The sequence below is a fragment of the Limanda limanda genome, chromosome 18 (assembly GCF_963576545.1).
Source record: "Limanda limanda chromosome 18, fLimLim1.1, whole genome shotgun sequence".
In the NCBI taxonomy this organism is placed as follows: Eukaryota; Metazoa; Chordata; class Actinopteri; order Pleuronectiformes; family Pleuronectidae; genus Limanda; species Limanda limanda.
In genome coordinates, this window is record NC_083653.1 from 5,674,535 (window position 1) to 5,700,341 (window position 25,807).

Consider the following 25,807-nt stretch of genomic DNA (forward strand, 5'->3'; position numbering starts at 1 on the left):
ACACACACACACACACACACACACACACACACAGGCTCATACGCGCACACACACACATGCACACGCACATAAATAAACCTTTACATGCTCGGCTCAGATTTAATCTTGATTCGGTCACAACCCGAAGCCTCTCTGTGTGTTTGGCCGTGCATGTGAGTTTCTGTGCATTTGTGTGTGTGTGTGTGTGTTTGTGTGTGTGTGAGTGACAGGCAGATAATGGGCTGTCAGAACAAGCGACAAGTTTGTGTCCTTGTGTTGTCTCCCCCGAGAGAGGAAGACCCAGGGAAAATCAGAAAATGAGAGGAGACGGGGGTTGTGGACAGACTTGCATCTGTATTTAAAATGAGATTTTCATATATGGGAAGGACGACGGGAGCAGGAGGGCGACAGCGAGGCAGAGATAGAACATCACCAGGTGATCAAAATGATTATCACCGTGAATTAAATCTTGTCAGTTCATTACAAGGATCAGTAAACACAACTTTTAATTAAATTTGTTTTGGTCGCCCATGGTTGTCCAGAGCCAATCTCAAAGATCAGTATCAGAGTTAATCAAGGCATATTTATAATTGGCTCTTATTGATCAAAAATACATTGTCTGTTATTTCTGGGTTTTTTTGCGACAATAACCTAATGCCCCAATTAACAAAACAAAAAAAAAAAATCTAAAAATGTCTTAAAACATAGATAAATCTCTGGATATTATCCTGAGGTTTTCTGGAGGGGCTGCATGTGAGAACAAACATATCAGAGGCACTTGCTCAGGACGTTCTCCCGATTTTTCCTGCCCAATATTAAACCAACACCAGTTTCGATGTGTTGTAAACACAAACAGAAAACCACACTTTTCAAGCCCCAAAGTTTGGCTCCACTTAATTGAATACATGTCAGACGTCACACACTCGCACACAGATGTGTACGCTGCACTTTAACTCTTGTGGATCAAGTGGTAACCGCTGTGTGATTAGTAGAAGGAGCAGTTTGTCCTGTGGAGTAATGGCAGCCTCTTTGATTGAGAGATATCTTTTTCCAGCCGGAGAAGTGGTTCCCTCCACTCGAGAAATCGCTCTTCTGCAACGATTGATGGCTGCTGAAGATAATGGCTTTCCTACCGAGAAGGGCAGGTCCTCCATGCAGATGGGGAGCCTCAGAAGTAGCTCCTCTGCGTGAGGGGGTCCACGCTCACTGTTGAATAGCTGAGGAAACCACCAGTGGTGCGAGGATGTACGGCCATTTACATCTCAATGCCAGGCTGTGTGGCCTGGAGTCGCTCGGCTGGTGGGATGTGGACGGGAGGGGGGGGGGGGGGTTATTGATCCAGTTAAATGAGCCAGTTAAGGTAATTAAAGCCCCAGGCCGGCGGGAGAGGAGATTATATTGACTATAACAGTCCTGATTACACATAAAAGATGGAAATCAGAGACGTGCCTCGTAGAAGTTATTGCATTTGAGGAGCAGTTGAATGGCAGCGAGGAGCCGGAAGAGATGTTAGTAAAACCCTGGTTTTATAGAGGGAAACAGTTGACTCAGCGCGCTTGGGCTTTTTTGTTGGCAAGACCAAGTACATTTGCAAGTACCGTGCACATTAATTACAAACCTTCTACAGTTTATTGAAGTCTCTTTGCGTGTGGATTCATCAAAAAAATGGTTGAATGTTTCCCGTAAGGCCGCTGCTCCTCGGCATGGTGGCTGACCTTCCCTCTGTGTTCCCTCTTCCTGCAGAACCCATGAGAACCCCCAAGAGGCTGAAGATCGCCGAGACCAGGTCCCGTATGATCGCCGTGGACTGGGAGTCGCTGGGCTACAACATCACCCGCTGTCACACCTTCAACGTCACCATCTGTTACCATTACATGACGTCCAGCAACCGCAGCAAGGCCGACTGCCTGGACATGGACCCGAAAGGTACGACCCAACATCTTAATGCAGTTTTACTCATTGCTATTTTATGTTATACAACAAAACCTGGGAGGATTTTTAAGTAAATATATTTTTCATTCATTAATTATTGATTGAATGCCAATTTAAAGTCTGATTAATAAGAAAACACCTTATTTATGGATTGTTGATTCTCAGTGGGAATCATTGATTCTATGTTAATTTCAGATTTATTTTCTTTTTTACATTTTTCAAAAGCACAATTTCATGGATATTCAGTCCTTGAAAACTAGTTACCGAAATATTGTTGGAAATGTTATCCATCTATGCTAAGAACAACCTTTATCAGCAAGAGCAGTATTGATGTAGTTTGTGCTAAAACAATTCATTGATGATTAATTATAACTTTATATTGTTCTAAATGGAATATCTTTGGTCAAGTCAATAATAAATAATCGTTAAACATGTTTTTTTTCCTTCTCAGCACCACGCCACCTGGTGGGAAACCTGCCGCCCTACACCAACGTCAGCCTGAAGATGATCCTCACCAATCCAGAGGGACGGAAAGAGAGCGACGAGACCGTCATTCAAACTGATGAAGATGGTAAATGCCTGTTTTATCCGTAGAGCATGTTTACAGGTATTTTCACAGGTTAGGTAACAGATGCTGTGGAATAAAGTACAAAAAAGAGTTGTAAATTACCACAGCATCATATGGCTGATTAAATAGGAAAGTTATAACTTTAAAGAACACGTTTTAAGATTCACTGTTGTGTGTATTCCTGTCGTTGGTGGATCTCTTTCATTTTGGGGACAGTAGCCCATTTCCATAATTGAATAATTGTCTCTGTGTGTACGTCAACAGTTCCAGGTGCAGTTCCCAGTCAGTCGCTGAGAGCAACTCCGTATGAAGACAGAATTCTTCTCTACTGGAAGGAACCGACTGAACCCAATGGAATCATCATACAATACGAGGTACTGACGGTCGCGGCAGTAGAAGGAGCTGGTGAAAGAGCCACATGTTTGGAAAAATATTAAAAACTTGTTTCTGTCTTTCTGCACCGCCTCAGATCAGCTACATCAGCATTCGTTCCTTCGACCCCTCGGTGCCTCTGCAGCGGCCGGGACTCACGGCGTCTCTTCCCTCGAACGCCACCAACCACCTGTTCCCCCAGCTCCACCCGGGCGTCACCTATCATCTCTCTATACGAGCGTCCACCTCCAAAGGATTCGGTCCCGCAACCACGCTCAACGTGACAACCAACATCTCAGGTAGATAATGAGATTTGATGCCTGATGTTTTATTATCACGTTTAGATAGAAAGCAAAGTGACGTGAACGCTCTGGTGCTTGTTTTTCAGCCCCGACAATCGACGAGTACGACGGGTCAGAGGCTTTTCTGAATGAAACTGCAACAACCATCACGGTCCTGCTAAAACCTGCACAGGCCAAGGGAGCTCCTATAAGGTATGTGTGTAGTTAGAATTCATATTTTCTATCTTTGGCATTAGGTTGGGTTGCATATTGTCCAGTGGGGGGGATAATCCTTAATGGAAAGCAACAATTAAAGCATAAAGGAAAACAAAAACAAATACGCTGCACTTGTTATTTTCTAGGATTAGCATGGGATCAGATTACCACATAAACATGTAACTACTGAGCTTGTTTTTGAAATTAGAGTTGAGTGATATCTCATTTTTCATTCTATTGTCTTGTGTATATGAGTGTTTTGAAATAATTAAAATAATGAAAACATTGTCTACCTGTGTCTACAGTGCGTACCAGATTGTGGTGGAGGAGGTGAATCCTCAGCGGACTCGACGCCAAGCTTCCTCCGACTGTTACGAGGTGATTATTAATCTGTTTCTACAGTAGATGTAAGAAGCCAGGCCATCGCAGCTTTTCTATGTAAAGCTTTTCTTTGTGTTTATTGGCAAATATACTTCTCCACTGCTAAAAAAATTTGATTTTAGAGTAGAGTTACTTTTATTTTCAGGAAAAACTTGTCTGTTGAGCTATAATTTCATTGATGTCGTTTTATTTACGTCAGATTTATTAACATGTTGTTGTTGATAAATCATCTTTCCCAGGTCCCAGTTTCCTACCACAGTGCGTCCAGTGGTGGATCTCCGTATTATTATGCCGCCCAGCTTTCCCCCAGCAGCCTGCCTGAGCCGCTCCCCTTCACTGTGGGCGACAACAAGACCTATCAGGCAAGCTAGAAGCAATAAATCATAGTTAAATCATGAGATATGATACAGAGGGAAGCACTGTGCAGCAAACTCACAATAAAGAAGGAAACAAACCCGTAACCATGGATTTTCTGCAGTTTACATGAACATGACAAAAATATGCACATCAAACGAAAGGGACAGAAAGTGTTTTCTCTGTAGAAGACTCATTAATTAACAGGTGAAATCAGTGCCTGTGTTTTACTTTATATAAAGTCGATAATCCCTTTATGTTTTTATCTCCAGGGTTTCTTGAATCCTCCGCTGGCTCCAAGGAAGAACTACAACATCTACTTTCAGGCTGTTAGCAGCACAGAGCGGGTAAATAAACACGTGACTACTCTTATCATATAAGTCACATTCTCTTCTCATGCTTCACTGTGTTTGTTTGTGGACTTATTGGTCTTAATGTGTCTTTTTCTTCAGGAAACTAAAACCCAGTGTCTGAGGCTGGCGACTAAAGGTGAGAGCACAAATCTCTTTCAAGATCAAATGCTTAAAAAATGTCCAGAGTTTTAAATATTTTCATGTCTCTGGTTTGGTCGATGTTTATTTGGTTGGATTCCTCAGTGACAGATTGTTTGATGCAGTGAGTGTTCATAATCTTATCAGTCCCTTACTTCTGAATGGAGTGGTGTTTGGCAGAGATGAGTCTGTATTAAGAGTATTAGAGATGATAACATCATATTTGTGCTATCTAGAGAGTAAAAACATGTTAGCATCATGTATGTCTATCTGCACTTTTAACCTGACTTGGAGTTTAACATTTGATGCTTCTCCGAGTAGCCATATGTTTATAGATTATCAGACTGGCTTTAAATGGTGCGGAGTTAATCCCTGGGGCCAACCTCGCACAACTACACACATGCACAGAACACACACACATGTGCACAAACAATGTTTTCAGGAAAGATGTTTAGAAATGTGGCTGACGGATCAGAGTTTAGCCGCGCGGAGTAAAGACGAGGATAAACAGGAAAACACATTAACATGTTTTCATTGGAATTGATGTGTACAGATGTGTGGTTGTGAAGTGGAGAGCTTTTAACAGTGGGGACAATTTAATGTTGACGTGGCTCGTAATGACGAACAAAAACGGTAACGTCTGTCTGTCTGTCTGTCAAACAACAATCAACTTAGGCTGCGAATTTTGATTATTTTCAAGATCAATTTAACCGCCAATCTTTTGATAGTTGCTATTGAAAATGGTTTTATCAACACAAAAATAAATATATAATTAATTATATATATATATAATATTATTTGAAAATGAGAAATCCCCATGTTTTATGAGATGGACCTTTTTGGCATTTTGGCTAGAAAATTATAATAAATTATAAATGAGACAATTCATTTTATCAGCCAAGGAATTGATTAATCAAGAAAATAAAAGTTATTTCGGGTAAAACCAGCAGAGAGTAGCAGCGTCATCATCATCACTACCATCTGACATCAGGGGCCTGACCATAGAGAAGCAGTTACTGGTGCATGTGTAGTAGTTACTGGAACAGGTGGTTTCTTCACCATAAATCTGCGAGAGAGAGAGGCTGCTATGGTCTCTGGTCTCTGTGGCCTGAGGGCGTCTGAGTGAAGCTCAAAGACTTTAGAGAGGATTCTAGATTTTTTTTTAATAACTGGGAGAAAGACGCTCTAATGGACAGAGAGGTCGGACGACTGTCCCTTCTTTTTTCTCTGTCCCTGTGTGTGTGTGTATATGTGTGTGTGTGAGTGTGTGCGCTCAACCGTGCGTCCGGGATGGAGGATTAAGTGATGATGGTCCTATTAGGTCATCTGGAGTATTGTGTATTGTCATTGCTGCCTCAGGGTGTTTTGTTTCGGTGTGTGTCGGTGTGTGTGTGTGTGTCGGTGTGTTACTTGTTGTTATGATTGTTAGTGTGCTGACCTGGATAATTTCTGCAGACATTAAGAGCTACCGCCGACATTATGAGGTCAGACTCAGAACCCTGTGAAGTTAGTTTTTCCTTTTTTTGTTATGTTTTGTCTCGTCCCTTTTACTCATGAAATTACCAAAGGTTTCTTGGTCAGTTATAAATATGTTTAAAACAGCAAATTTGCTCCATTAAGCAAACCAGATTATTGTAACTTTGTTTAATGTACAACTATTATTTATTGGTGACTAAATATTCAAGATAAATTTACCAAGATATTATATTTTTCAGGCCAATACTGTTGCTGATATTTAAAAATATTTTTTTATTATATTTGTTCACAAACTCATACATAGAAATTAATAAGTATATTTTGAGTTTGTTTATTTTGTATTGTGACCATGAAATAAACAAACAAAGGAGGAATTTAATGAAAAATTCATTTTGTGAATATAAACTAAAAGAATACATAATAATGATCTAATAAAAGCAATTTTTTTTCGCCAGACATTATTGCTCATACTTCATCCATCAATCTCTAGCCTACACTAAAAAGTGTGCCGGGTTAATATTGTTGCATAATAACTTTGGAGCAAGGACGAGACTTTAGTGCCAGAAAAACATTATAACTCCACAATATGTTAAGGTCACAAATATTGAGAGATATAAAGAGACAGAGGCAGATTATTTTTTATCTTGTTGCTATTCAGCTTTTTAGAAGTGGATTATTATTTGATAGACGTATTGCATTATGTTGAGTTTTCTGCACGTCTTTGTGTTGGATTATCATAATGCATGATAATGTTCTTACGTCGCAGTATGAACTGCTCTGGCGTTATGAGATCAGATCACTAAGTAGAGCTCAGAAGCATGAAAACAGATGCTCTCTCGCTCTCTCTCGCTCTCGCTCTATGATCAACAGGCTTTAACCTCAGTCTGCCTAAAAAAAAATTTTTTCCAAACAGAAAAAATGTAGAGAGTTGAATCAGGAACCGAAATGAGTTTGAGTTCATGTCCTACACAGAGACATTTGCGCTGTTGGACATCTACGGTTAAATCACATTTTCAAATGAGTGCATAACGCTAAGGATAATCTGAAATACACTGAAAATATGAAGTTCCAGACACACAATCAAATAACAGCATTTATTTATGTTTACAAACATTGTCTGTTGTTATTTGTTTGTGTGTCTGCAGCTGGGAGGAGGAGGACGAGTAGGTGTTCAGAGTTCACTGCTTAGTACAACAGCTACATTTACTGTTAATGTCAATATTTCCATCTAGGAGTCAAACAAGCCGCTCAAACAAACCCTCTCACTTTATTTGCATCGTGACGTTTTCCGTGACATTTGTCTGACTTTGCTTTACACTGAATATCTAGAGTCTTGATATTTACCTGATCTCCAGCACAGGCCGGATTAAACCTCCCAGATTAAATGGCTCATCAGGACTGGCTCCACATCACGCTCACTACTTTCCCGATGTGAGGGCATTTAGTTAAAGACGTCTTCGGGAGAGATCGTCCCTGAGGCCTGTCTGAGGCAGTGTTTGCCAGGTGCCAGCTGGAGGTGACGCCGGGTTGTGTAAATACTTCAGAATAGAGCCAAGATCTGACATTATTTGTGTTATTGGCTCACAGACTGTGCCATGTGAGGGAAAATTCAGAAATGCGGAGACAGTTTACTGAGCTAAAGCTTCAGGGCTCCTGGAAAGTTTATTTTACTGGTGGGTTTGGTTTTTATTTGAACTGAGACAGAAGGTTTGTGTGATTAGAAACATTTTTCACTTTTTCTTCTTATATCACAAACTCACTCAGCTACAGGAAAACTGAGATGCTGAAGCCTGTGAAACTGATTTAAAATGTTTGATTTTTCAGATTTTTCTTTCAGTTCATTAAAATCATTAGTTTTTAGATTATTAATCATGAATTCAGTTGTGGACAAGGTTACTTTTTCAACCCTGTCCATTTGTTGGATTGTTTGTGAGCAAGAACGGTGAAACTGTGAAATTTGGTGAATATTCGATTGAATGTAAGGGAACAGTTTGGCCTTTGTGGAGGTATGGGCTTTACTGAATGCCATTCAAGTTCATGGATGTTTTTCTTTTTAAATCTAGGATGATGATGTGCAATGACGAGCAGATAAAATAATTAAAATCATAAAAAAATTATGTTTTTAGTTCAGTTTGCTGATGACACATTAGAAGCTCAGGCTTGATGTTTTCCTTACTGTCCCTCCCTAGGTGCTACAGAGGAGCCAGAAGTCATCCCCGACCCGGCTAAGCAGACGGACCGGGTGGTAAAGATCGCTGGGATCAGTGCGGGGGTTCTCGTCTTTGTTCTGCTGGTGTTGGTAGCCATCCTATTGGTCAAGAAGAGGTGAGTGATATGACATCACCGCGACCTTATGAGGAGTTTGACAAAGTTCCCGTGAACAGTGCTCCACGTGCACACCAACACGCATGCAGACGCAAGAACACGTGGACGCCGGCGTGCACCTGAATCCATTTCTCTTGTTGTGTGTTGGTCCAGTATTTGATGTAGTAACGCCATCTTCCATCCATCCACCATTAACGTTGATCTCCCCTCAGAACCGGTTTCATCACTCACATGTCCCAAAGGCTGAAGGTTTATTTTCCACCAGATCCACACAGAAATATATTATCTAAAATCAGGAACTGCTGCTTCGCTGTTGTGTGATTTAGATCTGAGGTTTATTCTTTTTATTTATTTATTGTACACTACAGCTTATGAAACAAACGAGACTAAACAACCGGTCAGAGCAGCTGGTGAAATCAATCCTCAAGCAGAAGATGTCCAGTCACTTCACCAGAGTAATGGATTATGGAAACAAGACATAAAAACGTCCGATAGAAAACTAGAAGTAATTATTTGCAGCCCGTAGAGCACACAGCAGTTCTTTCTCATTCAGTGTAATAAAGTGCAGGTATAATTAAGCCTTGTTCAGAGAAAAAGAAAAGACAGAAATAAGTGAACATTAATGCTGAAAGAATATTTAGAAACCTCAGTGTCTCCTCGTTCTTCATCACCGAAGCATCTCGAGGTGTCGGAGTCGGTTCTGGTTTCTGTTGTGTTCATTTGGTTCAGAGCTCCCCCATGTGGTGGACGGACAGAATCACAGCATAAGCACCACACACAAGCTGAATCACACAGGTCCTTTTTTCAGCAAAGCACAAGATGAGCGTGAAAACAACCTGCTGTTATCTCTGTGTTTTATCAGAATGTTTCTCAGAAAGTAGTAAGAAGGTGATGATTAGAATTATTATCCTATTTCTACAATAAAACAGTTTCACTACTGATTGTTCACGAAGCACCAGCAGTTGTTTGGTGTCATCAGAAGCTGTTTACATGAGAGCAGCTCCAAATGTTTTGCAGAACTTTAGCTGCTAACCAATAAGATGTCAGAGTGAGCCCATGTTAGAATCTTATATAGTCTATGGTTAGAATACAGTAGGAAAATATCTGCAAAATTCAAATGTCCACACCCCAATTTTCTGGATTATTGGCTCTAGGATGAAAACAGAGAGTTTTCAGTGTCAACCTGAGTGACTGAGGTCAGATGAGGTTGAATTTGTGCACAAACACATTTAATACTGAAGTGTGTTTGTTTGCAGTAATTAACTCTCCCTTAACATGGTCGCTCTTCTCGTGACCGTTAAACTAAAAGCTGTTGTCAAGGGAAACTAAGTGCCTCATTAAAATGAGAGTAATTAGCAATTTAATTCAACAGATACATTCATGTCAAGTCTTTTTTATTTCATATTATTACGAAAAGTTATTGTAGAGATTAAAGTTAAATAAAAATAACTTAATTGGACATTATAAAAACGTCAATATTAATCATGATCAATTTAGGAAGACGTCTCTTTCAGGAAACTCTGGATCACAGGATTTGGTTTGAATAGTGAAGTATCACATAGAACAACCAGGAAAACTCTCTCTCAACCACCAGTCCCAATCTCACTCAGCAAAACCTAAAAACAATTAGACGATAAATTACAGTCAGAACTGAACTCTGGTCACTGCACTTATCTGCTCCTGCAGCTCCTGACGCGCGTATTTTCATTCTAATGCTCGTAATGAATTCATGTGATCCGGCTCACGCAGCTCAGGTGTCAAAGTGTAATTGTCAGCGTTAAAGTGAGGCCCTGAGCTTAAAGTGTAGCTTATAAATACTGTATTTATTGAGGAAGCCGTCCAGTATTTGAAGTACGAGACATATTATCGCTTGTGTTTGATCCTCAGTTTGCGCTCAGTGGCCTAATAACCTGTTTGACTGAACACTATCCGTCCCTGGAGGATTTAAGGCCTTTTGATAGTAGTAAGTTGGTCCAAATTTAGAGATAATGCATTTTCAGGATGTAACTGTTTAATGCAACGCCTGAAGGAACCGAGTTCAGTGTCTGTTGTTGTTCTCAACCAAAGTGAAATAAGCTTGTTATATAATAGACAAGTTGATTTTTGACAGGTTGATCTATCTACTCACTTAAAAAGGAATATTACTGTTGGAAATATAATTATTTTGTGTAATTTACGAGGATATATTCGATTGTGCTGCGGCAAACATTCATCAACATATAACAGATGTTTCCAGATGAAATAACAGATGAAAGTTAATGAGACAGAAACTGACCTTTGAGTAACTTAAAACCAGTTCTTGAAACGTTCTGGTCACATTTTGAGTTTGTTTTCAGCCGCATTAGGTACATTCAGACATTTCTATATTGATTTATGACAAAATTGTGAAGCACTCATAAAATGTAATGAAAGCATTTGTGATTCTCACGTCACCCTCATGAGCACAAAGTGAAGCTGTTCAGTCGTTCTCTCTTTTCCACGAAGGTTTCTGGGGAGATCAATCGTCATCGTCATTGAACCTTTACAACTTTGAACAATACTGCATCTTTAAAATAGTGGGACATGATGACATCACTATGACATCATGCTTGCTTTACAGGAAGCGAGCTGCTCGCTGTTACAGCTCCGACAGCTCAGTTTTCAGCTTTGACCAAATGTTAGGGTTCAGTGAGAGTGATTTGGGCTAAATCTGTAATTAGGTTTGATGAAGCAGATTTGAAAATATTGCATGAATACTTTAAATACAACACCCGAAAAGGAGAGGAAGCATGCTGAGAGGTTAACCCTAATAGTTTGTTGTTATTGTAGTGATACTTTTAGCTTGTTTTATAGTATTTATTCAGCATTAAATTTGAGTTTTCATTATCCCCTAAAGAAATAGGGCCCGTAGTTATTACAACAACCCCTTGCATGACCTTCAAGTTGTAGCAATCGAAAGGTGTTTTCTTCTGTTTCTGTTGTTGCTGGTTGGGACAGGACAAGTATTGTCCTTATTTGCCTATTCATGACCCTTGTGTCTCATTCTTTGCTTTCTGATTGGCTCACAACCCCCAGGAGGACCTACTATTCATACTCTTATTACCTGTAAGTAAACAAACAATCAGCTCACCCAGCCGCTGGTACCTTATTGGGCGAACTCTTAGTGGCTAGTTGTTGTTATTCTTTTAAAGATGCAGTATACTTTTTTCAAGACAAAACACATTTTCAGCTCTGACCAACCAACCAGCCAAAGCCATCCTCATTGATGCCTCGCCAGGGTGGGGGTCAATTCACTCTCATGTCAGTCAGTTCAACACTTTAATATAAACACATTTTAGACTACACCCTTAAAGTATCCAGAATGTTTTTGGAATGCGAATGATGATGTTTTACCGTCATAAAAATCCCATGAAACAAACTAATATGGACTCATCAGCTGATGAAATGTCGTCTTTCACCAAAGGGACTGAACTGACAGTGAATTGGCCTCAGGCCCGGTGTCCTCTACATGCTCCAAAGTTGCTCTGAAGCAGGCTCATGAAGGCCAAAGTGGGCCACAAACCAGACCCAAGCAGGCCAGAGTGGGACGACACGGGCCTTTTGCGTGTTATTTGAAAAAAGAATGCTGCACTTGTGACTTGTAGCTCTTTGTGTGCATGTAGTCATGTGATCATCCATCCGCCCATCAAGTCACAGGTATCGTGGTAAAACTCTGCTGCACGTGCACAGTGCGTCTCTTCACTGTCGGTGGAAACCAGGCGGCTCCTCCACGTCGGGACTCACGGTGTCTGGTGTTGTGTCGGTAGCTCTGAGGCTCTTCTTGTGTTTTGGGGACATCCTGCTCTTCTCTGTCTCTCTGTGACCAAAATAGATCCACAAAACCTGCACTGACTTTAAAAAGAGGTGGAGAAATGTTCCATAATTAATGAAGCAAAAGAAGCACAGCCACACATATAAAGTAATTATTATTGATTCATCTGGTCCGTTTTTATATCTTGTAGTTAGTTTGAAACCCCCGTAAGTTAATGTCAGATACTATTACTGGTAGTTTAATCATTAATAATGAATTATTAATGAAACCCCCGCCCCCGAACTAGTTCTGGTCACATCCATTTCTTTATATCTCTTTCTTTGTCTCCGTCCTCTACAGTTTGTACAGTTGACAGTAAACGGTGGTGCATAATTCAAACTCTCCTTCTCGCTGCTTTTCATGTTTTCTGTGAGACGACCAATAACACAAACAGCTACACGTGGCCAGTGGTTAAATCTATGTTTTCTGCTGAGTGTCTGTGTCTGTGTGTGTGTGTGAGTGCGGTCTTGGAGGTGGAGTTGGTGTATTATGGGGTCAAGAGGTAAAAAAAATACACAACAAACCCACACAGCATGCATCCTGTGTGGGAAGAAGTCAGAGCCGTATATTGTATCAGCTTGGCAACGACCAAAATCTTTTTTTTATCCATCCTCTGCTTACGTTCATTAGCTGCAGCCATTTTGTTTCCCAGCTGTCGAGATTTTCTTTCAAAATTTGCGTTTGGACTCAAATTGCACTTCAAGTGAGACACTAGCTTTTTTCGAGCACAACACGTGCTCCTGGAACCAAACCAAATTTTATTTTCCCATTTTTGTGCCTTTCTTATATTTTATATTTGCTTTGTTATGAAGTTTGGAATCAGATACACCTTGTGAAATTTTTCTAAATGAGGATTTTCGGACGACTAGAAATAGATTTCATAATGAAATTTGTGTAAATATGGAATTCCTCTGACAGCTTGTCTCTAGCACCGAGGTTGATAACAGGTTTTCCCTTTGCTTCTTGACCGTAGGTTTTAAGTCATTTCCCTAGATGCTGTTTTCCCTTTGTTCCTATAGCCTGTTTAATGCTGCCATTTATAAACAAGCCTCTCCTCTACTTTCCTTGCTTGATCTCTTCCTCTCTTCTACTCTTCTCCTTCCCTTCTTCTTCTCTAATCTCTGCATCTTGAATCAGAAGCCTGCAGCCCCCAGCTAAGCTAGTGTTACCAAAAATAAAAAACATAACGATGTCAATATCACACAATACATGAAGATCTGCACATTTACACCCAGTTAGGCTGTGTTCTGCAGGCTGGCTGATGTTTGTGTTTCTGTCTGTGAGATGCCTGACTGTGTCTATCCCCCCCCCCGACAGGAAACTGGCCAAAAAACGTAAGGACGCCATCGGAACCACGCGGCAGGAAATGACACACATGGTGAACGCCATGGATCGCAGCTACGCCGACCAGAGCACTCTGCACGGAGAAGACCCGATGGCCGTCACGTTCATGGACTCGCACAACTACAACAACAGATGTAGGTTCATAAGCAACGCTGCTATTAACCTTTGAACTTATAAAGTGGCAACTGTGGCATCTGAATTTGTAGAAAGTGTAAATATTCTGGTCTGATATGTGAGAGAGAGAAGAGTGCATCATCTGCAAAGAAATTAAATGATTGCTTAAGAATTCATGGCTTTACCGGACCACACAGAGCCAAGATTGTGGATTGGTTTTGCTAATAAAGGTATAAGATGTTGTATTGGAGAATATCTAGTGCAACAGGCACCGTACATTACTCCCTTGGTTCTTTGGGAAGCATCTAAATCGCCCCCCCCCCCCCCACCTTTCTGGTCCTCCTCTGTGTTTGAGTTCTGCTGAAATTGAAAGCGTCTCCTCACCATGTTTCCTTCTACAGTGCCCAACGACCCCCTGGTTCCTACTGCTGTGTTAGGTGAGAGCTCTAGCATGGTTGGACAAATCCCATTCATCACCAGAAACGCCCTGTAGCGATCACCCATCAGTGCCATGAAGCCCCCCCCCCGTGCTTGTAGCCCCTGTCCTGTGTGTCCCTCTGCGTCATTCCATAAGTCCCACTGTGGCTGTCGGACCTGGTCTGATCCTCCATTACATCCTGTCGTGACTCGTGCTTCGACATTCATGCTTGTGCAGGTGGACAGTTTGGCTCGTTTGAAGTATCTGTACGTTGCATTTAATCTACAATTTAAAGTGTTTAAGTAAATTCACTGCAGTATTACCACAAATTAAGAGGACACACAGCAAGTTTCTAAGATTTGTCTCAAAGGAAATAAGTCCAATGGATTTGGATATCTAAGGGGAAGCTAAACTGTGTGTTCGTCTTTTATCTAGTTTATTTCTGCCTCCCACTGCCAACTTGTCTGTGTAAAACATGGCCAGTACAAAACCTCCAGCAGCCAAGCACTTCATCTGTCGTCCTGTGGTTTGCCGGGGTTCAATCACTCCGAGCTCCATCCATGGATTCTGTCTCCTACCGAGCGTTATTGATATTCACAGTAATCACCCCCGTTCTCCCTTAGCGACCTCATTATCTCCACAGCGCCGCGTTGTTTTAAGGCACGCCATCATCTCCTGTCCCAAATAGCGACAGAAACTGACGCTTGAAAGGCGCAGGGCAAATTTTCACGTTGGCGCCACCGATTAAAATCTGTGACATCAAGTGACGGCGAACAACTTTGTGCCTGCAGCTCTGCGTCTTTGTTTTTTTTTAAATTTCCAATGCGATGGATCGAGACGTCTGCCTGAGCCTGAGCCATCTGTGTCAGTCCCCAGGCTGGTTTTGTTGCCCCAGTCTGAATATCTGAACCGTGAAACCTGTCGTTTTTTGCCAAGTTGGGATACTTCTCCGGCTCGACTGCAATGTGTTTATCTGTCGTTCGCTCTGGCGTCGATGTGGAGTTCCAACGTGTCCTCGAGGCATCTGCAATCCACCATGCCACCAAACCGTGTTAATTAACTGTTTCATAGCTTCTAATACAAAATGAAGGCTGCAGTTACAATCTGTCCCGGCCAATCACGTCACATCGGGGGTGGGGGGGTACTAGCAGGAAGTAGCGAATTAACAGGCGGTGTCGGGTCAAGTTTACCGTTAATTGGCCTGATGAGGGCTTAACAAACCTTTAACAATCCGTAATGAGCTGCCGTGTCCTTGGAGCGGAGGGAAGCCTCAGCTGGATTAAATAAACAGTGTCAGTTAATGAACTGTGGTGTTGATGGAATCAGTCGGTTGTGCTGCACCCCCCCGAGCTGCTCCATTATACAACCTGTCAGTCTTTACATTGCCACTGTCACCTCGCGTTACCTCCCGCAGGCAGCACGGAGACGGTGGAAGTCCCACAAGAAATTTGACCCTTGAATGACCTCTAACTCTCAAACTGTTTTTCTCATTTCTCTGAGTTCATTATGTCAAAACTCTGAACTCAGAATTAAATTTGTAACTTTCTGTACAATATAAGAAATAGTTTTATTATCTGTGGTTTGAATTCAACCAAACCTCCATGATTACGAAGCTTTTGGCAGAAATTTAGCGACGTGGCGAGATGGTTTCTGACCATGTTTCTGATCCATTTAAGGGGGTCTTCATAAATTATAATTGCTTTGGACCTAACATAATCAGCGGTTCTTGGGGGCCCCTTTCAGTTTGGGACCCCCCTGGCTTTTCCTGTCCCGTAGTGAAGCCCCTGGTCCTGCTGTTTATCGTCTCTTATGTTGTTAGAGAGGTTGTTTTACTGCTCCAACGCATTTTATGTTTGTTGATACATGTGTTTGCACATTTCCCATTGTTTTCCATCATTTTCCATCATAAATGTACCCTTGCACTCTGTGAAGCTGGAGTAAAGTGGTCAAACTAAACCTGGAGCTATAACTAAATCCTCACAAACCCCTTTTTCCTCCTTTCTTTTTCTGCTGCTTTGACTTGTAGTTCCGATCACAGGTGAGTACAAAGGGAAAGAAACAGACTGACAAAGCGTTTGTTTGGTTTGTGGGGAAATGCAGAACATTCTGATGGTTTTAGGTCAGAGACAAACGTTTTTAACTGATGTGGGGAAGAGAGCAAAGCAGCTTTTGGTAAATAATAATTTAACCTGAACCTGTTTCCTCTTGTAGATGAGAACCACAGCGCCCCTGGAGCAGAGAACAGTCGGCTCCTGGATGTTCCTCGGTATCACTGCGAAGGCACCGAGTCTCCTTATCAGACGGGGCAGCTCCACCCGGCCATCCGAGTGGCCGACCTCCTGCAGCACATCAACCTGATGAAAACCTCTGACAGCTACGGCTTTAAGGAGGAGTATGAAGTAAGATTATTATGATCAGGGCTTTTCTTTACACCAGAGCCTGGAGCCGTAACAGAAGTGTTATTGGCTGCTTGGTTATTATCTCAAGTACAAACCCTGACACATGTTTCCAGTGTCAGAGCAACACATTAGGCTTTTATTGTTTTGTATTTTATCTTTAATGCTTTGCAATAAATCATAAATGAAGGTTATGATTAAATTGCCTTTAATTGAGGTTGTTTTCTGCCTTATTAAAAGTCAAGAGCCACCAGAGCAGAACCGTCATTCAGGCCCCTCTATCCCCCTCAGCGCGGGGGGGGTATGTTTAAGGATCCATGACGTGTAATTTTCCTTCCCATGTTCTTGTGCGTTGTTGGTGATACAGAGCTTCTTCGAGGGCCAGTCGGCCTCCTGGGACGTCGCCAAGAAGGAGCAGAACCGCACCAAGAACCGCTACGGGAACATAATAGCATGTAAGCAAACAAAACCAGAGCAGAGGGGCTTTATGGGAGAAATTAAAATTAAAAGGGAACCACTCATTCGCTGCTCTGTCACCTCTCTCACCGTCTCTCTCTCTCCCCCCCTGTGTGTTTCTGTAGATGACCACTCGAGGGTTATTCTTCAGCCCATCGAAGACGACCCCTCCTCCGACTACATCAACGCCAACTACATCGATGTAAGTGGAAACGCATCGAATGCTACTATTGGCTCCCAACGAAACCAACGAAACCACACTCCCTCGCTCGTATGTCAGGCCTCTATACCTTTATTGCGTCTTCTAGTCATCCCATCGTCACCATTTACGCATCAAGCCCACGCATCCGTCCATGCAGCACGTGTCCTTCTCCTCCTCCTCCCAAGTCCATTCACTCACCCTTTCATCCTGAGGTTATACGTTCTTATTCTTCCAGATGATTTAAACCACTTTTAAGCAGATTTGTAGATAATCATGATTTTGAATTAAGCACAGTTTTAAAGAATTTGAAGTGTCAACTACAGCCAGCAACTAGACAGGCACCATTCAATCCAGCCACAACAAATTACCCACACTTATAGATATCAGTCCTGATGATTCCTTAAGAATTTACTAAATCTTGCCTTGTAAAAGAAAAGAAAATCATGCATCATCCTTCCAAGTGTTCTGGTTATACGTCCTGGACTTTTACCATAATCCTGCTAACATGATTTTACATGTTAAATATGAGTTTAGGTTCATTGTAGGTGGATTTTCTGTTCCTCCTTGTTTCCAGTCTTTAGGTTAAGCTAAGATAAATGGCTAATGGCTGTAGCTTCATAATTCACCAACTGCATTTCTGATTCAAGGGTTTAATCTCAAGTGCATCCATCTTTTAACTGGACTGTCCATCTATTAATTTTGTCTAAACACCAGTAATCATCCTTTTTAATTCATCATGTGTTCATTTATCATCGGAAACCCGTCTCTCCATCTCTCCATCTCTCCATCTTACATCTTTCATCTTTCATCCTTCATCCTTCATCCTTCATCCTTCATCACCTCCACTTGACTGTCACCTTCACAACAATCATCTGCATGTTGGTCTTTCACGTTGTGCTTTTTTTTAATGCTGTTATGCTTATCGCATGCTCTTCTATGGTATCATCAACTTCCATTATAGCTGGTGCAGGCATGGTGCTGCTCAGAATCAGAATGAATAGACAGGGCCCCACGACGCATCCAGTCAATACTTAACTGGGACTAAACTTGGACTATACTGGGAATAGATTTAATCTGCACCAGTAGTGTTTAGTGAGGTGGTGACACTACGTCCGGATGTGCCCTTTATATTCATTCTGATTCTAGAGATCATGTTTTATTTTCTGCATGGCCTGATCAAACTCTCATTACATCAATATAGCTTTTCTTTTTTCTGATTGACACTCACTGACATTGTTGTGCTTTCTTTCTTTCTTTCCTCCTTCCTTCCTTCCTTCCTTCCTTCCTTCCTTCCTTTCCTCCTTCCTTTCCTCCACTCGTTCTTTCTGCCTGTGGCTTGGGCTGTAGATTTGGCTGTACAGGGATGTAAGTATCACTGAGGATTCTTTGCATTCATGCCGCTTTTCTTTTCTTGACACATCCCTCCATGCACTCTCACCTTCACGTGCATCGAGTCACGGTGAATGTACGTTTTGAGTTGCTGGGGCCTCGGCTGCATGAGCTGTTCCTCCACACCTCGACCTCTCACCAGCGTTTCTTACTTCTCACTGGGAGCTGTAAAAGTTGCTTTTGCTTAGTCGCCATTTTTTGCCTTATTACCCTCAGGAAAACCCGCTCAGTGGTTGTCATCGCTCGTTGCTCTTCGGAAGGTGACAGGCAGCGATGCAGAGTCATCGGTAGATTCTGGATCGTAAATATTTTGCAGCTTGGTTTTTGAAAGTTCAGAAATGTCAAGTAAAAGTCAAATCGCAGGACCACGAAACGACCATCTCTCCTAATGCAGTTTTGAATAAAGCTATTTACTCTTAACTTTACCTCAAACATCTTGTAGATGCTTCGTAATGTCTCTCTCTCTACTGATGTGAAAGCAAGATTCGTTTTGACAGATGAAATCTTGCACTGCAGATGTTAAATATCTATTTGTGATGCATATTGAGTTGTTTTTGGTTGTGCTGTGTTTTCAGGGCTACCAGAGGCCAAGTCACTACATCGCTACTCAAGGTGAAACACCACAACACACTTGAACCCATGCTGCCACACACAGGGTGCAAGTCATAGAAATTGCTGAAGATATATGTGTGTGTGTGTATCTTTGTGCAGGTCCTGTTCATGAGACCGTGTACGACTTCTGGAGGATGGTGTGGCAGGAGCAGTCCGCCTGCATCGTCATGGTGACCAATCTGGTGGAGGTTGGAAGGGTGAGTTGTGCCCACTCCCATCATACATATATAAGATGTCGCAAGTCTATATATCAGTCAGAGAAGAACATGTTTTTTTATGATAGTTACACTGAATTTGATTAAATATTTAATCCTGCATTCTCTCTTTTTAACAGGTCAAGTGCTATAAGTATTGGCCCGATGATGCCGAGGTGTTTGGAGACTTCAAGGTGACGTTCGTGGAGGTTGAGCCTCTCGCTGAGTATGTGGTTCGCACCTTTACACTGGAGAGGGTGAGTGGTTTTCTGCTACTTTACGTTTTGAATCATGTGATAAACTGTCTTCATGTGTAATTTAACTTTAAAACGTATTTTGTGTTCATTCAGCGTGGGTTCAATGAGGTCCGTGAAGTCAAGCAGTTCCACTTCACAGGCTGGCCTGATCACGGAGTTCCATATCACGCCACGGGACTACTTTCCTTCATCCGCAGGGTTAAAATCTCCAACCCACCATCTGCTGGTCCGATTGTGGTCCACTGCAGGTATGAACACACTGTATAATACCACATTCTGTATAATTAATATTACCATTACTTTTATAAATAGACGTACACAGATCAATTAAAAACGTCCCTCTCCCTCTGTCTTTAGTGCTGGAGCAGGGCGGACCGGCTGCTTCATAGTCATCGACATCATGTTGGACATGGCGGAGAGAGAGGGCGTGGTCGACATCTACAACTGTGTGAAGGCGCTTCGCTCCAGGAGGATCAACATGGTACAGACTGAGGTGACTGCATTACCCATCCTCCATCCACATGTCCATCTTAAGAGTATTCTCACTGTGAGGCCCGGCCCTCTGCATGGTGCAGGTGACACCGCGTCCATTTCATAAACACACACCATCCCTCCACAGAAACCACACAATGTTGTTCTGACCCGGACAAAGGTGAAAAAAAATCATTGTCACTCATCAAGTTGCTTTTTGCAGGGATTTGAAAATGTGGTACTTTGGCACCATCCAGTGGTCAGATAAAGAATTACACCGTGACGGCTCCATTTGCCATAGTTTCAGCAAATATAACTTTAGGGCTTTAACATGTCAGATAATAACATTTTCACATCAGGCGAAAATTAATATCATGATTAAGCACTATTTCTTTACTTTAAAGACTTCAAGATTTGTGTTTAGGTTGTGCTTTAAACTCTCTATGGCGACAACAATTTATAAAGAACGATTTAATGAGAAGCTTATCAAATAATGAATTATTATTGACATAATAAGAATAACTTAACTATTATCAATACATTTTAAGAATACATTTATGCCTCAAGAACATTCACACCCACAGCTTGAAAAAAACTAAAATGACACTTTCCCACACAGACTAACTCATAAGTGAATGAACTCACACACAGTCATCATCTCACCTCATGACTCCATCTCCCATCAGCCACCTCTCACTCACAGCGTCTGCCTGCTCACTTCCATGTGGTTTCACAGCTGTCTGTGTTTTCCACCTTGTCACAGGATGTGTTTGTGTGTGTGTTTTTTAATTGTTTGCCAATATCTAAGTGTAATGTGTGTGTGGATGATTTTACATTGTGTTTTGAATTACCTGTCTCCAGGAGCAGTACATATTCATCCATGATGCCATACTAGAGGCGTGTCTATGTGGAGAAACAGCCATCCCAGTGTGCGAGTTCAAAGCTGCTTTTTATGAGCTGATCCGCATCGACTCCCAGACCAACTCGTCACATATAAAGGACGAATTCCAGGTAAGATCGGATCATAATCTCTGTTCTCAGACATTTAAGTGACACAAATCCATTTTTCTGGGTATCGCATATTCAGCCGCTGTGTTTGAAGCAGTAAAAGTGTAAAGACAGGTGAGTATGTCAGTAGAGCTGAATATCACAGCACATTACAAACATCAAAATGTCAGTAGGAACTTCTGGAGCTGCTCCTGCAGAATAATCCACTTCTCTGCTGCTCGTCTCCGGGCTCAGTGTGTTCGGCAAACAATTATATCTTCAGAACGCCTAAATCCAGTGTTCAGTGTGTTTATCCTTCAGCTTCATCCCACAAGCATCAGTCAAAACAACTCAGACGCTACATGAAGGCTCATCTGTGCAGCTGCAGCACAGAAGTTTTATCAACACTAATTATCTAACATAATCTTAGAGCATGTGCTTGTCTTCTTGGGACTCACTTTTGAACCCAAACACACATGCGGATATTTTTGTACATATTTTCTAGCTAAGCAGTGGAGGAAGCACCCAAAACATTTTACACTGGTAAAAGTACAAATATGTTCACAAAAATGTATTCTTTAAAACACAAAAAATGTGCACATTTAACGCAATGTATTGTAAAAATGAAGATATTTTGCTGATATATGCAGTAAAAGTGAAAAGTACTCAAACATAAATCTTAAGTAAGTAACTACTTAAGTAAAGTACAGATGTATGATAAATATATAGTAACTAAGTTAATGTACTTTCTAACATCCCCCCACTCATGTGTGATTATGTCTCTTTGTCCGTCCGTCTCTTTTCCTCCAGACTTTGAACTCGGTGACTCCGCAGCCGCAGCCTGAAGACTGCAGCATCGCCTTGTTGCCTAGGAACCAAGACAAGAACCGCTTCATGGACGGCCTCCCCCCCGACAGGTGCCTCCCCTTCCTCATCACGATAGACGGAGAAAGCAGCAACTACATCAACGCCGCGCTCATGGATGTAAGTCTCCCACGCACTCGCTCACGTGCACACAAAAGCAAGGTCGTGTTATTTTCAACACTTAGAAGAAGAGTGGTTTGGGACATTTCATTTCGTGGGTCAGTGGGGGATATTTTCGGGCAATGAAATGTGAAAGAAATTATAAAAAATTGTCTGTGGTCCCAAACTACAGTGACACATTTGTTGAAAATGATACAGACTTTAAAGAGGTTAAACTTATGAAGAAAAACACATGTTCATGTAACACACACACACACACACACACACACACACACACACACACACGCAGACTCCCCTCCCTGTTTGTGTGATGCTGTGTTTGTGGTTTTTTGCAGCAGAAGGCTAGAGACAAATCCAGGTTCTGAAAAGACCAGTAGCTTCTCTGGCCGCCACCCAAACATTGAACCAGCTGGTTCTGTCTCGACGTGTTGCCTTGTTACCGTGGGGAGAAATATCAACTTGTGATTATCACTGATAGTGACCGGCTATCTCACCTTAAATATCAGGATGGCAGGTTACTGTCAGTGATAATCAGAAGTTAATGTTCATTAGCCGTTCTGTTTTTTATTGAGAAATATGCATTGGAGAGGGAGGAGAAGTCAGTGCGGGGGGGTCAGTTTCATACTTATGTTTGAAATAAGACGTGTAATAAGTGCATGTTGTGGAATGAGACCTGGCTTCTCTCCAACAAAGACGTTGGAGGACGAAAATAGAAAGAAAAATACTGCAAAACGTTTTGAGTCTCGCGAAGTCAAACTTACCTTTGGCCTCTTCTCTAACCAAGCTGTCAGAAGAGTTCCAGGTAATGCGATTATGTGTCAAATCTCCAATACTGGATTTGTTTCATGGCTTCAGTGTCGTTCCGCCACCAGGTTCATGTTACTGTACACCCCCCCTAACCACCACCACCCCCCACCCCCCCGTCATTCACACCCATGTCACATATTTGGCTGCACATGTTCATCCAGGAGGAGGCGGACCTTCAGTTCAGTCAGTTCATCACGTCGACAGAAACTTAAAAAAACCCATGGGTGGATTTTTCACTTTTACACGTTTTACTTTGGACTTTGACCGACTTGAACTGACGGAACGAGAAGGAAACCGACCCCAGTAGATGTAGACGTGTTTTTTTGTAATGCATGCTCCTCCCCCTCACCTCCGATAGGCCCACTGCATGATCACGTGACCACACATCCCCCCTGTGTTAGAAGAATGCTCGCTGTGTCGTGTTCCACAAACTGTGTCACTCCTCCCTGTTGTTTGTGTGAATGTATGAGAGATGTAAACAAGTAAAAGCATTTAAAGAATATTCAGCTTAGTTGTCAAACTGACTACTTCTGGATTTAAGAGAAGAATGAAGGAGCTGATTTGAGTTTCTCTGATTCCCGCAGAGCTACCGGCAGCCGGCTGCGTTCATCGTTACCCAGCATCCTCTGCCCAACACCGTCAAGGACTTCTGGCGTCTGGTTTACGACTATGGATGTACCAGCCTGGTGATGCTGAACGAGATCGACCTGGCTCAGGTAACTCACCACACTAATGTCTTATTATTATTTTTAGGGCTGGGCAAGTTAACTCCTTTAATCGAGTTAACTCAAGTGATGAGTTAACTCGATTAATTATTTTATCTCGCATTAACTCAGGTTTGATTATTTATTGTTTTATTGTGAAAGTCAGGCTTTTATTTTGTGAAAGTCTGTTGCTGACTGCTGCAGAACAGGAAAAACTAAAATAATTGGCGGATAAACAATTGAGTTAACTCATCACTTGAGTTAACTCGATTAAAACGAGTTAACTTGCCCAGCCCTAATTATTTTAAATAAAAGACATGTTGCTGTTTATTCCTGTTTTCTCCGAAGCTGACGTTTGAGAGTCTCTGTTCCCAGGGTTGTCCTCAGTACTGGCCGGAGGAGGGCATGCTGCGCTACGGGCCCGTCCAGGTGGAATGTATGTCCTGCTCCATGGACTGTGACATCATCAGCCGCCTCTTCAGAGTCTGCAACCTCACCAGGGTTCGTAGATTTACTCTGTCTCCATTTTCCTGCTCTCATGTGGTCGATATATAAAGTTATTGTGCTAAATATTGAATATAATGCTAAACTTCCTAGTTTGGATATGAATTCTGGAGTAAGGTTGAGATGTGTCAGCTCCTCTGATTGTGATTTTGTCTCTTCAGCCTCAGGAAGGCTACCTGATGGTCCGCCAGTTCCAGTACCTGGGGTGGGCGGGGCACAGAGAAGTCCCCGCCTCCAAGCGCTCCTTCCTGAAACTGATCCTGCAGGTGGACCAGTGGCAGCGCGAGGGAGAGGAGGGGGAGGGAAGAACCATCGTGCACTGCCTGTGAGTAAAAACCAGATATATAAACACCTTCTTTCTCCACGTAGCAAAGGGGTGTGTTTCTAAAAAGCGGCTTTTCTCTGAGCGTAGAAACGGAGGCGGGCGCAGCGGCGTGTTCTGTGCCAGCAGCATCGTGTGTGAGATGGCGAAGAGGCAGAGCGTGGTGGACGTCTTCCACGCCGTGAAGACGCTGAGGAACAGCAAACCCAACATGGTGGACACTCCGGTGAGTTGTGGACACGGATTCAAAAGATAGAAACACCTAAATGACTGATTTGATTATAGATAATATCTGAATTGGACGTAATTCGTGAACGATAAATTCCTGGACTTATTTCAGTTTGTACCTCCATCATATTTACAGACTGGAAACAATATATGATTATTTATTTCTTCTTTATTTTTAGCTTCATTATTAAGTTTATAGTTTATATGTTTCAGGAGGAAGTTGTAAATCTGTCTGTGATCATGTGACCATTCAAACATTGAGTCCAGTGCGTCTGTGTTGATTTGCAGGAGCAGTATCGGTTCAGCTACGACCTGGCGCTGGAGTTCATCGAGTCGTCCTAAACGAGAGAGAGATGAGGAGGAGGAGGAGAAGAGAACCTCCCTATACCCCTCTCTCTCTCTCTCTCTCTCTCTCTCTCTCTCTCTCTCTCTCCCTCTGTGTGTGGTGGCCGTTCATTTACATCCATCCTACAAACGGCCGAAGAGAAACCGGCTCCTTGTCCAGTGTTGGTAAACAAAGGGAAACAGGAGGAGGAGCAGCAGCGGAGGAGGAGGAGGCGACCTCCCTCCTTTTTACTCCTTCATGCTTATTGTACAGCTTTTTTGAGTGCCAGCGGGGCCCCTGTATGTTTGGGGCTCCATTTAAATGTTAAGCGTTTCACCACGACTGCCCCCCCCCAACCCCCCAGCCCCCACCCCTCCTCGCATGGACTCGATGCCTCATGCCGTTTCAGCTGCAGTACTCCTTTTGTCCTGTAGACGTCTCCCCCTTCTCCCCAGGCAAGAGGCCTCCACAGCTTTTGAAATAACTGCAACTTTCCAGCGGCTGATTTCTGGCGTCTCGTCACGATGATGTTTTGTAAAAGAACGGCCAAATTTCAAGTTTGTGTTTTCTGCTCCATTCAGCCGCAGCTTCATCGTCACCTCATGTTACGTTTCTGCTCCGAATATTATTATGTGTTTGAGTATTTAACAGCCACTTTGTACCCGTTTTGCTTTGGTTACACGCAGATACACACAAAAAGAGACAAAATATCATATACTTTTGCCTTTTCAATAAAGAAGAAACGAGACTGACGACAGATCAAAAAATAACAGGTTTACATGAGTATTAGGCTGTTAGATTTTTTTTTTTTATTTGACAATATCATGAAGTGGCAACTTGAAAAATGTAGGATCTTCACTAAAATGTATAAAAAAGAAAGTGTGATATG

At 42.2% G+C, this 25,807-nt stretch overlaps 1 protein-coding gene across 1 annotated transcript in view; it reads left to right on the top strand.

Moving 5' to 3' along the window:
• ptprk (protein tyrosine phosphatase receptor type K) overlaps positions 1–25,290 on the top strand; it is a 93,885-nt gene extending 68,595 nt beyond the window's left edge. The window contains exons 11-36 of the mRNA XM_061092108.1: positions 1,723–1,905; positions 2,363–2,482; positions 2,744–2,853; positions 2,949–3,150; positions 3,240–3,345; positions 3,654–3,726; positions 3,969–4,091; positions 4,356–4,430; positions 4,536–4,572; positions 8,240–8,375; positions 13,522–13,682; positions 16,292–16,479; positions 16,844–16,931; positions 17,058–17,134; positions 19,099–19,135; positions 19,235–19,332; positions 19,470–19,586; positions 19,680–19,834; positions 19,944–20,079; positions 20,919–21,068; positions 21,855–22,028; positions 23,420–23,551; positions 23,915–24,040; positions 24,205–24,368; positions 24,456–24,591; positions 24,882–25,290. Coding sequence (XP_060948091.1) covers positions 1,723–1,905; positions 2,363–2,482; positions 2,744–2,853; positions 2,949–3,150; positions 3,240–3,345; positions 3,654–3,726; positions 3,969–4,091; positions 4,356–4,430; positions 4,536–4,572; positions 8,240–8,375; positions 13,522–13,682; positions 16,292–16,479; positions 16,844–16,931; positions 17,058–17,134; positions 19,099–19,135; positions 19,235–19,332; positions 19,470–19,586; positions 19,680–19,834; positions 19,944–20,079; positions 20,919–21,068; positions 21,855–22,028; positions 23,420–23,551; positions 23,915–24,040; positions 24,205–24,368; positions 24,456–24,591; positions 24,882–24,935 — 3,158 coding nt within the window. The 3' untranslated portion in view covers positions 24,936–25,290. The remainder of the gene's footprint in view (positions 1–1,722; positions 1,906–2,362; positions 2,483–2,743; positions 2,854–2,948; positions 3,151–3,239; positions 3,346–3,653; positions 3,727–3,968; positions 4,092–4,355; positions 4,431–4,535; positions 4,573–8,239; positions 8,376–13,521; positions 13,683–16,291; positions 16,480–16,843; positions 16,932–17,057; positions 17,135–19,098; positions 19,136–19,234; positions 19,333–19,469; positions 19,587–19,679; positions 19,835–19,943; positions 20,080–20,918; positions 21,069–21,854; positions 22,029–23,419; positions 23,552–23,914; positions 24,041–24,204; positions 24,369–24,455; positions 24,592–24,881) is intronic.
• The last annotated feature ends 517 nt before the right edge of the window (positions 25,291–25,807 follow it).